This window comes from Herpailurus yagouaroundi, unplaced genomic scaffold (genome assembly GCF_014898765.1).
Source record: "Herpailurus yagouaroundi ecotype Mexico unplaced genomic scaffold, PumYag 67962, whole genome shotgun sequence".
In the NCBI taxonomy this organism is placed as follows: domain Eukaryota; kingdom Metazoa; phylum Chordata; class Mammalia; order Carnivora; family Felidae; genus Herpailurus; species Herpailurus yagouaroundi.
The window spans coordinates 4,764-15,568 of NW_024420744.1; the positions used below are offsets into that span (position 1 = coordinate 4,764).

Genomic DNA, 10,805 nt, shown 5'->3' on the forward strand with positions numbered 1-10,805 from the left:
TTAACATGGTGATTGACAGTATTAGATTTTATTTGGGAAAACAGTATTGGGTTAAAACCATAGAGGACAGATAATTGTTTTTTGTTTTTTTTTTTAATTCTCATAGTTAGAAATATACTTGCTTTGAAAACTCACTAAACTCTCCACTGATCATGTTTTCAGCACTACTATTCATTCCTAAGTCTCTACCTGAAAAGACTGATGATATGCCTCAATTCCATGTTTCTTTGCTTCATTTGTTTTTTTCTATTGCTTAACAAGAATCAGGAGGAGGATGCACTGCTTCTATAAGGCAGATTCATTGGCTGTTGAACACTAAAAATAATGCCAGGGCTAACTGGGTGTGACTTATGGATCTGTGGTCCCAGATGTGAAGAGTGAAGCCACAGCTCCTCAGAAAAACTTGTTTTTCTTTAAAGACAGGCAATTTGACTCGTGATCATTCTTTGAAGCAATCTGCATTGGTACCTACCTCAGTTACAATAGCTAGGGGGCAAGTATTAGACAAAGATGACTCTTACATCCAAAACACATAAGAAATTGCATTATTAGCTTTTCTATAAATATGTAATAATGTTGGTTAATCCTAAATAGAAGAGGCAGTTTAGAAGATTATACTGCCAGACTTCTAGCTTAGGATAGAATTTTCCAAATTTAGCTGCTTTAGGATCACGTGGGAAACTTTCTAAGAATATAGCTTCCTGAGCCCCACCCCAAACCTTAGATCAAAATCTCTGCATTTTCAAAAAACTCCCTATCCTACATACTCTGGTGGTTTTGTGTCCCACAAAGCTTGAACGCTGCTGCTCTCAAGGGTAGTGCTGGAATGCCTTATGTTGCAAATCATTAATATTTTTTATGTCTATTACTTACGTGTAAACCTTAAGAACAAAGTCCTTTTCTTCCTTTAATTCTGTGAGCGACTGTAGAACATCCAGGATGCTTAGGACTGCACAGCCATATGGTCGCCGGTAGTGCAGGTGAGCAGGGCCTTTCTTTGAGTCATTCAGGAGCATCCGGCCTGGAGCACAGCAGGAAACACCAGTCACACTGAGAACTCCATGCTCCTTTCCAGTATCACCTGATTGTCATCCAAGGATACCAGAAATATAGGTGCTAGCTTAGAGATACACTAAATTGGAAGACTAATTTAGGATTGAAGGGAGCCATCCGAGGATGCAGAATCTGTATGTGGAGGAATGCCAAACAGGCCTTTGGCCAGGGCTCTTCCCTTGCACCACATTCAATAGATCATACTTATTATCTACCTTAATACCAACAATCCATTTATTAATAATATTAGAATGAAACCGTGGTTTTACAAATTTCTTAGAAAAACCAGTGTGTTAACAGACTTAAACTTCTTAGGCATATTAAGGATACAAAGTTTAATGTTTTAGCTGCCAGGTAAAAACTATGTATGCAAAGATAGTAACAACGTGTTATTCTTCCAACCAAACAACCATATGTTATTCTTCCAGCTGCTCCTGAACCACTGCTGGAGCCAAAGTAGTCTCAGAAAGTGAATGGGAGCTTGCCTCTCCTGCCTACCAAGGCTGTGCCTATAGTGGCAAGAGGACTTGCAAAAACCAAACTGGAACCTCAGCAAATGCTTATGAAGTACAGCAAAACAGAACCCAAAAGTATAGCAAAATAGGTGTTTTGTTGGCAAAGGATTAAAAAATATTCTTTGACAAAAATGTACAAGATATGCCAGAACCCAAACCTATCAAGGAAGACTTGGTTAGTCATACCCTCCAAATTATGTCATACACCTGAAATAAAGCTGAGCAAATCAACCATGGAAGAGTAGCAAAAATCACTGTTTTCATCTTGGGTGTGGTAAAAGTGATATACTATACATCTACTGCAGCAAGGACAGTAATTTACTGGAAAATAGCACAGATACATACTTTTGGATACAAAATCCAACAAAGGCCATTCACCACCAGTTAAGTTGGCAAGCCTGCAACCCGCTGTAAGATCTCTGAAATGGAAAGCTGGTACAAAGGCAGGGCATTGTGACAGAAAGAATATGAAAAATCAGACCCCTTGAAATAAAGAGCTTGGGTCCAAAACCAAGTAGGGAGCAGAAGATTTTAAGTGAAAAAAATACTTTCATTTATGTCAAATTCATAGCTACCAGAGCAGCTGAGCCTAAGGTAGAGTTCCAATACAAGCTAGATGCTCATCCTGAGACCTGACATTGTAGGTAAGAGCTAGGGAGATGATAGAGCTCAAACATAGTAGATACTTATCCCAAGGTGGACTGGTCTTAGTCATGTGAACGGATAAGGTCAACAGTACCTATTCGTATCACATGCGCAACTATATATAAATCTCTCTTCATATCTTTGCTGCTCAGATCCTAAAGAAAGAAAAGAAAGCAAGTAAATTAAGGTAATAAATACATAGAAAATAATAAAAATTCATTTTGAACCTCATAATCATTTGCCTTTGTTGCTTTTAGCAGATGTTATAGATGGGGAGGAGGACTAAAGCACATAGAGATTTAGTGTTTATAAGATTCCTGCAGTGAAAGTTTGAATATCTTATATGCCTCTGGGAGTTTGTCTTATTGATAATATTTTTCCAGCTTTTATTGAGAACACCCAACAAATATTTACAAGAGTTTTAACATTATAAATCATCTTGATATTGCCTTATCCATGTTTATTCTAATATCACATGAAAATATAACAAAAGGAGTGTTCAATGCAGGAAAAAAATGGGAAAACACCAATCAGCTTATTAATGACTAAAATTCTAAGTTTATTCTTTACTAATTTTTGTTTGTTCTTTTGTCCACAATGATTATTATACAGTAGATATGTTCCCTTGCGAAGAGACTAATTTAGCCTTAATGAAACCTCAATAATTGGATGTCCATTTCTAACTTCAGATATGCATCATCCATACTGAAGTATAATGCTGAAAATAATCTTATCTGGAAAATTCTAAGGACTTCCTATAAGTAAACAAATCTGATCCAGTCAGGAACTTATAAAATTAGAGTTATGAAAATGATTTTATACATTAAGTTATTTATGCTAAGAACACATTTTGAAATAAAAATTATCATTATAAAAATCATGATTATGTATTTATACTTCAATTGTACTTAAAGTAATAACACACTCTTTAATATATACTCTGTTTCAGACTTTTCACCAGGTCAACAACCACTGCTCACTCTGAGATACTGTTGTGAATTCATAATGATTGATGGAATAACCTGTCCTTAATGGGACAGGTTTCCAAGATTTCCCTTTTGCTTCTAAAGAAAAGGTCCCTTCGTTTCCTTTCCTTCCTATCTTTCATCTTCTGATTGGTCCCCTTTGCTTTTTTCTTTTTAGTAAATCCAGGAAAGGGACAATCAAGTGACAGTTATAATTTCGAATGAGCTTTGAGATCCAGAGTCTCCATGTTTGCTTTATTTTTATACCTTGTTGCAGGGTTAGGACCAGGGTGAGGCAAGCAAGGCATCTAAGGTGCAAAGTTTAATAAGGAGGTCTCACTCTCAGGGTCCTGGGCTTTGCTTGCCTCCCGCAGTCCCAGCTCTACCCTATGGAGTGGGCCAAAACATACCAAAGGAAAGGAGACATTAAAAAGTAATGTGCAAGGGTGAAACTGAAACTTTTAGATTCTAGATGGTTATGATGTTTCACCAAATTCTTGACGGAATAATGAAACGTGCTTGTAATGAAATAGATTACAAAATAATTTAACATGAGTTGGTATCTCTGGAAACACTAAGAAATATTTTTACATGAAAGATGTCTTTTGATATTGAAAAAGTATGGTTCAGGTTCCATTTCACCAGTTTCTTTAATTTAGAAATGTAATTTAAAACGACATCCTCAAAATATCACTGTATTTTGACACATTAAAAATGGCTACTAAATAACAAATAAAAATTAAAAAACAGATTACCACTTATATGTGTTTTTTTGGGGGGGCTGAAATATATCTATTTACTGAAAGATATAGAAATGTTTGACACATTTCAAAATGAAATGGTTCCTTCTACATAGCTTGGACTGTGTTAATCCAAACTATCAAATAACCAGTTTAATTACTAATCCCTACATCTCAGAATTCAAGCCAGTTACCAAAGATGATCAAACAATAATCAGATCAGCTGTACACATGAGCACAGGACCTCTCTCTTGGCTCTTAGTATGTGGAAGAAAGAAAACTTAAATACAGTTTATGGTATTGCCCAAGTAGTTCCAAGTAGGGGCCCTTTCTGACCATGTTGTACATGGTACCCAGAACTCTGTGTGGTATTTATTTGAAGTGAATAAATACGTAATGGTAATATTCAGTACAAAAAAACCATTTTAAGTAAAATTATTGTCAGTCCCACATAATTTCAATGTCAAATTTCAATGTGAAAGCTATCACATTAAACATAAGTGTATGGTTAAACACAGTTAACACAGAGTTAGTAAACATACAGTCGTTAAGACTAAGTACCAAGTATGACTATCCAGGTTAAAATACTTACAAGTCCTGTAAAACCAAGATGGGAGGAGAGATTCCCACCATTCATCTGGTGAGCAGAATAAGAATTTAGATTTACTCACTGGAGCATATATACTCCAATCCTACTCGGGGTTCAGCATCTTAGACTCAGTTAATGATGTTCCATTTGAAACATGGAAAAGTCAACTCACTTTCCTGTGCCTGAACTGCCCTTCTTCTGTAGAGATAATGGGATTTACAAATATAAAACAAAGCCAATTTATTCATACTTATGCTACAGAAGAAGCAGAAGAGTATAAATAAATGTAGAAAATCTAATGCCAATGAAAGCAGGGAAAACAGCACAAGTTCATTTTCTGACTTGGTCACTCAAATATAATAAAAAATGAACATATTCATTTACTTATGTAACAAATCATTATGGAGGCCCTAGTATTTGCCAGGCACTTTGTGTGAATCACTGGGTATTGAATAATGAGTAAATTCACAGACATGTTCTCACACACTCATACACTCATAGCCACTGTTTATCATGAAAGTTAGCAAAATCCTCACAGTATTAGACATTCACATAAATATGAAACACCTCCTTCTTGATAAAATTCTTCCCGGACAGGAAGCTCTGAAATCTAACAAGGTCAGAAAAAAAAACACACAGGTTTTACAGAGAACAGGGTTGAACCATGAGTAATGTGCTGGTCTGTAATGTGGCTCTGAAGTCTGCTTATGTAATCCTGCAAAACTGCAGTTTGTATGGTTCTCTCTTCTTGATGTTGAGGTAAGCTAACAGGCTGGCATCGACCACAGCTTTGGCTGCATTTTTGTGCATTTATTCTCAAACTTTGTAGCACATATGCCAATCTTTAAAACTCCTTTAGCTCACTGGAGGAACTCAAGTCTTAAGTGAGAAAATAGGTTCCACCAAAATTATTACTTCATATAACTTAAAGTTAAACATGAAAATTCTGGCTAAGATGATCTTGTTCAAAAATTTCATGTGCTTTGTAAAAATTTCTCAAATCACTTCTTGGGATCTTAAAAAAATCCAGGGCTATAGTGCAAAGGGAAGTAAGTGGTATTTTTAGCAGCCTTGTGTCTTCCCATTGTGGCAGAATAAGAGCACATCATGAATGTTATGTGCATCTTTGATTTATAAAGTCAGAGTACAGCTTAGGCCTCTGGGCCAATATAGATAATTAAAACGCTGCGAAATGAAATTTTTGATTTACTGTAATTACATTGAAACATCATCATAATTAAGTTCATTTTTCAAGAGACAAGGACTGCACTCATGATATTCAAGGATAGCACATGCACAAAGCTCTGATGCCAAAGAACAAGGAATCAATGATTTCTTTTGCTGCTTTAACCAAATAATATCAGAGAGCCAGGATCCAGAAAGACCTCCTATAGTCACGGAGGCATTGTAGACAGATGCGTGTCTCATTTCTTACTAATTGTTTCAGAAAAATGGCCCCAGAGGATTATCTCAGTGTTTAGACACTCTCACTTCAGAAGCTCTCCCCCAATATTCTAACCTAAATCCAAGGAACTGCAACTTGTACTTTTTCCCTTGTTCTTTCCTACTGAAGAAACAGTGTTGATTTTCCCAGACTAACCCACTGCACCTCCCTTAACTGCCTTCATAGGTCTGCTTTACCTGCTTTCTTCCCGTATTATCTCCTAAGGTTTAGGAGATTCAAAGATGGATTAAAAAAATCACTTTATCTTTACTAGTCTTATAAATCTTTCTGTATATCTGGAGCATTTTCACTAGAAGCTATCCCCGTGAAAGTGGCTTCTGATTCTGCAGTAACATTGAGATTTTGAAAGATAAAGTTGTGGTAAATGAACAAAAAAGTCAGGTAAACAAATCCAATTTTATCTTTCAGAGGAAGTCACATATCGGATCCTTAGATAAGTTCCACTTGTGTTTAAGAGGCACAATGTAAGCTCTGAGCTACCTGACTGTCACCTATCAACCATGCACCACACATAAGGGCAATGGCACTGTGAGACTATCACACCTCCTTTCATTTATGGGTCTTAATGTATCTCAGTATCACTGAAGCAAATTAAAGAATCCGTGAGAGTCAAAACTGGTTTAAAATTGTAACATAGTCTTGTTTTTTCCTTTAGCAAATAAATTAACTGAAATAAACAAAGCTGAACACTTAGTTTTTTAACTAAATAAAAAACATTTAGTAAATCAGAATCAACCTGAAGAATTCATAAGGCAACGTGGTATTGTAAGACTGAGCACTTTCCATAAGCAGATTAATAAGACTTCTCTGAGCTGATGCCTATGGTCTTAGAGACCATCAATGATAGCATGGTTATTTGGAAAAAATGAAAGTATAGATAATAGCAGGAAAAGACCCTCCATTTGGTATGTGAGAGAGATGAACTACTTAGTTTGTCTCTCTTTCTATGCACTCTGCACTCACTAAAAAGCTGCAAAGCTATAAATCTGGTGGATGCCTTTAGAGAAACTATACTTCTACATCAGAGAAATTCCCAGTGGCCTTAAATAAGAAAAGTAAGAAAGACAGAATTCTCTCAGGTTTTGTCTATTCTATTAAATAGCTTATTAAAATCTACACTAGTAAAATGTATTTGATTATATTTCTTTAACAAAAAGTTCAATTAAAAATTGTGGTTGATTTCAGTTTTCTTTAAATATTTCATTAAAACCTGATAGAAACATAAATCAAGTCCTATTCTCCCCAGTGTGTGGAGAAGAATAAATGCTTGTTTCCAGGGTGACAATATCCACACAGGAGGCCCCTGGCTAGAGTCAACAGCAGTGAAGGGAAAGAGAATTTGCACATACTGTAAAAAGGGCACACATTCGTTCTATCTTCTCTGGGTTCCTTGGCCCACCATTCTTGTTCAGTCTCACCAGAAACCGCTCACTGAAATGTAGGAGAGAGAGACAGAGAAATGTAAGGGACCACATGCTCCAAAACAAATAAAAAGGGCATTTATAGAGAAACCCTAAACACTTTCAGACAGCTCATAGTGACAGGCAAGGCCAAAAGTACATGTCTAATGGCAGGACACTATTTTTCTTGCCAAGCAGCATGCACTGGACACTATAAACTACCTAACAGCTGTTGTTTATTTGCTGGTTGTGGCTCTTCTCTCCCTAAAGGTGTGTGCTCCCTGAGGGGCAAAATGAAGATAGTATCTAGTATTTTTTTCCAAATACACCCAAAGCTCCAGTCATAACTCTAAGCCCATAACAAACATACACATTCTCTGATTGAACCATGGATCATAAAAATGTTCATCATACTAGAGCCAAAAGAACCTACATTACCCAGTTTACGTCTTCCTATAAAAATCTTAAGAATAATTTTAGTACTAAAAAAAATGTTATAGGGACTTACAAAAATTTGGGCAAAAAGTCAAAGAGAAATAATGTATTATAACTAAAGTTACCATCGGCATTTAATGGGGTCATTAAAATATTTTATTCCTCAAACAACACAGTTATTCCTTAATTCCTGAAGGAAATTACTGGATTAAAAAACCTGAGACAGAGTGTTTGTGACATCTGGAGAGGTGTCTCTTCACTCTCTCACTGTAGCCTGCTCCTGCCCAGGCTGTTTCCCACCTCTTCATCCCAAGGCTCCCCACCAACTGCAACAGGAAAACTGAGCCATGGCAAAGACTAAGTATGTGATTCTAATAGTAATTTATTTCTTCTGTGCCCACAGTCATGTACTCACTACATACATGTGGTATCAGTAAAAAGGTAAATATTAAAATATTGTACTAGAATTAATATCAACTTCATAGGTTGCTTACTTTGTTCATGTATTCATCTGTTCATTTAGTCAACAAATAGTTGTTAAATTCTGTGTGCTAAACATGGGAATACAAATGGGAACAAGATACATACAAGGTACTTTTTTTCATAAAGCTTGTGGTCCTGGTAGACAATTAAATATGCATAAATGAAGCTGAGAAATTATTTGGGCCAGATGTAAACTTGAGATTTTTTTCAGCCAGGGGATTGGATGGGAATAAGGAGAAGATGTACACAGAAGGAGAAGAAAAAAAACGGCTTTGGTTGGAATCCTGAGGGACATTGATATTTAGGAAGTAGGCAAGAGAAATACAGCTAGCAAAGTAGACAATGGGGACAAACAGAAAAACAACAAAAATAAGGAGGATGGTGGGATGTTATGTCAGTCAAGGAAAGAAAATGTCCAAAAGAGGAGGGAGGGATCATTGAGGTCAAAGGCCATTGAGAATCAAATGAGCGAAGCACAAGAGTGTCCCTGACAGTTCAGAAAAGAGACTAATGTGATTCTTGCAATAACTGTTTTAGTGGAATGGTAGAGAAAGAGCCCAGTGTGAGAAGTAAGAAGTGAGAAGGCAGAAACAGTGAGTCTAGACTACTCTTCAGTGAAAAACTATGAAAAGGTGGAAGTGATGAATTTATAGCTGAATGGGCATGTTGGGTTGAGGGAGGTCTTTATTAACATGTGTACACACACACACACACACACACACAAACAATTATCAATAAAGGCACCATAATTCATCAAAGGAGCATAGTAATTTCAACAAATCGTGCTTAACAATCTATATGAAAAAAACTAAACTGTGATCCTTGCCTACAACGCAATTAACTTGAATGGATCATAGACCTAAATATAGGAGCTAAAACTATAAAACTGTAAGAAGAAAACACAGGAAAAAAATGAAGACAAGTACATTTTTATATTTTACTCACATTTATTATTTCTATATTTAGCATTAAAGAAAAATATTTGTGATCTCAGATTATTAAGAAAATATCGTGAATCACAACAAAATGATAAACTGTACTTATCAAAATTAAAACCATCTTCTCTTAGAAAGATACTCTTAAGAAAGTGAAAAGACAAGCTATAGACAGAGAAAATATTTACAAACACTCATCTAAGAAAGGACTGTATGGAGAACACACTATTGAGTTCTGAGAGTTCTTTATAAGTAATAACTCAATTTAAAAATGAACAAAATATTTGAACAGATCTTCACCAAAGAACATACAGGGATAGCAAATAAGCTTAAGAAAACATTAATCATTAGAGAAACAAACATTAAGCACAGTGAGGTACCACTATACACCTATTAGAATGGCTAAAACTAAAGATTAGATACACAAAGGACTGGTGAGAATGTAGAGCAACTAGACCTCTCATAAACTGTTGAGGGAAATACAAAATGGTACAGCCACTTTAGAAAATAGTCTGAGAGTTTCTTATAAAGTTAAACATATTACATGACCCAACAATTCTACTTTTAGGTATTTACTCAGCAGAAATGAAAACTTATGTCCACACAAAGACCAAAAGTGAATATCTGAAGCAGCTTTATTCCTAATAGAAACTGTAAAGAACCCAAATGTCCAAAAGGAAATGATTGGACAATCCATATAATGGAATATCCACACAATGGTGGATTATATATATATATATTATATAAAATATATATTTTTATTTAATAAAATATATAATTTTATATTAATAAAAATATATATTACTTCACAATAAGAACTACTGAGATATATAATAATATGGATGAATCTCAAAAATGTATGCTAAGTGAAAGAAGCCAATCAATCACAAAAGACCATATACTGTATATCTTCACTTATAATCTAGAATAGGCAAAACTGTAAGGATGGAAACCAGATCAGGAGTTGCCAGGGTTGAGGAAGGAGGGCAGGGATTGACTGCAAAGGTGCATGAGGGAAATTTCTGGGGTGATGAAAGGTTCTACTTCTTGAATATGGTGGTGGTTTCACAACTATAAATTTGTCAAAACTCATCAAAGGATGTATTAAAAAGAGTGAATTTTACTACATGCAAATTACAGTTCAACAACCTGACTTCAAAAAAAGATGGGATGCACCAAAGGACACTTACTTCTTTTTTTAAAAATTGTTTTTTAATGTTTATTTATTTTGAAGGAGAGGGAGTCCGAGCACAAGCAGGGGTGGGGTAGAGAGAGAGAGGGAGACACAGAATCCAAAGCAGACTCCAGGTACTAGGCTGTTAGCACAGAGCCCGACACAGGGCTCAAACTCATGAGCTGTGAGATCATGACCTGAGCTAAAGTCAGATGCTTAACTGACTAAGCCACCCAGGCACCCAAGGTAACTTATATTAGGACAATGTTAGAAGAAGATGAGATACTGAAGACAGAGGAAAGACAGAAAATAATTGGCAAAGGAAAAAAAGGTTCCCACGTCCTAGAAGAACTGAGAGAATCAAGGAAAGAACCCAGGAGGAAACAACAGGTGTAGATACAAATAA

The 10,805-nt window shown here is 35.8% G+C and overlaps 1 protein-coding gene across 1 annotated transcript; it reads right to left on the bottom strand.

Moving 5' to 3' along the window:
• Positions 1–873: 873 nt before the first annotated feature.
• Positions 874–7,454, bottom strand: LOC121026269 (dedicator of cytokinesis protein 3-like; the record flags this gene model as incomplete). Its single annotated transcript, XM_040469132.1, has 3 exons — positions 7,322–7,454; positions 2,308–2,368; positions 874–1,021 (listed from the first exon to the last, which is right to left on the bottom strand). Coding segments are annotated over exons 1-3 (335 nt in total), but the record flags the coding sequence as incomplete, so codon positions are not given.
• Positions 7,455–10,805: the final 3,351 nt, after the last annotated feature.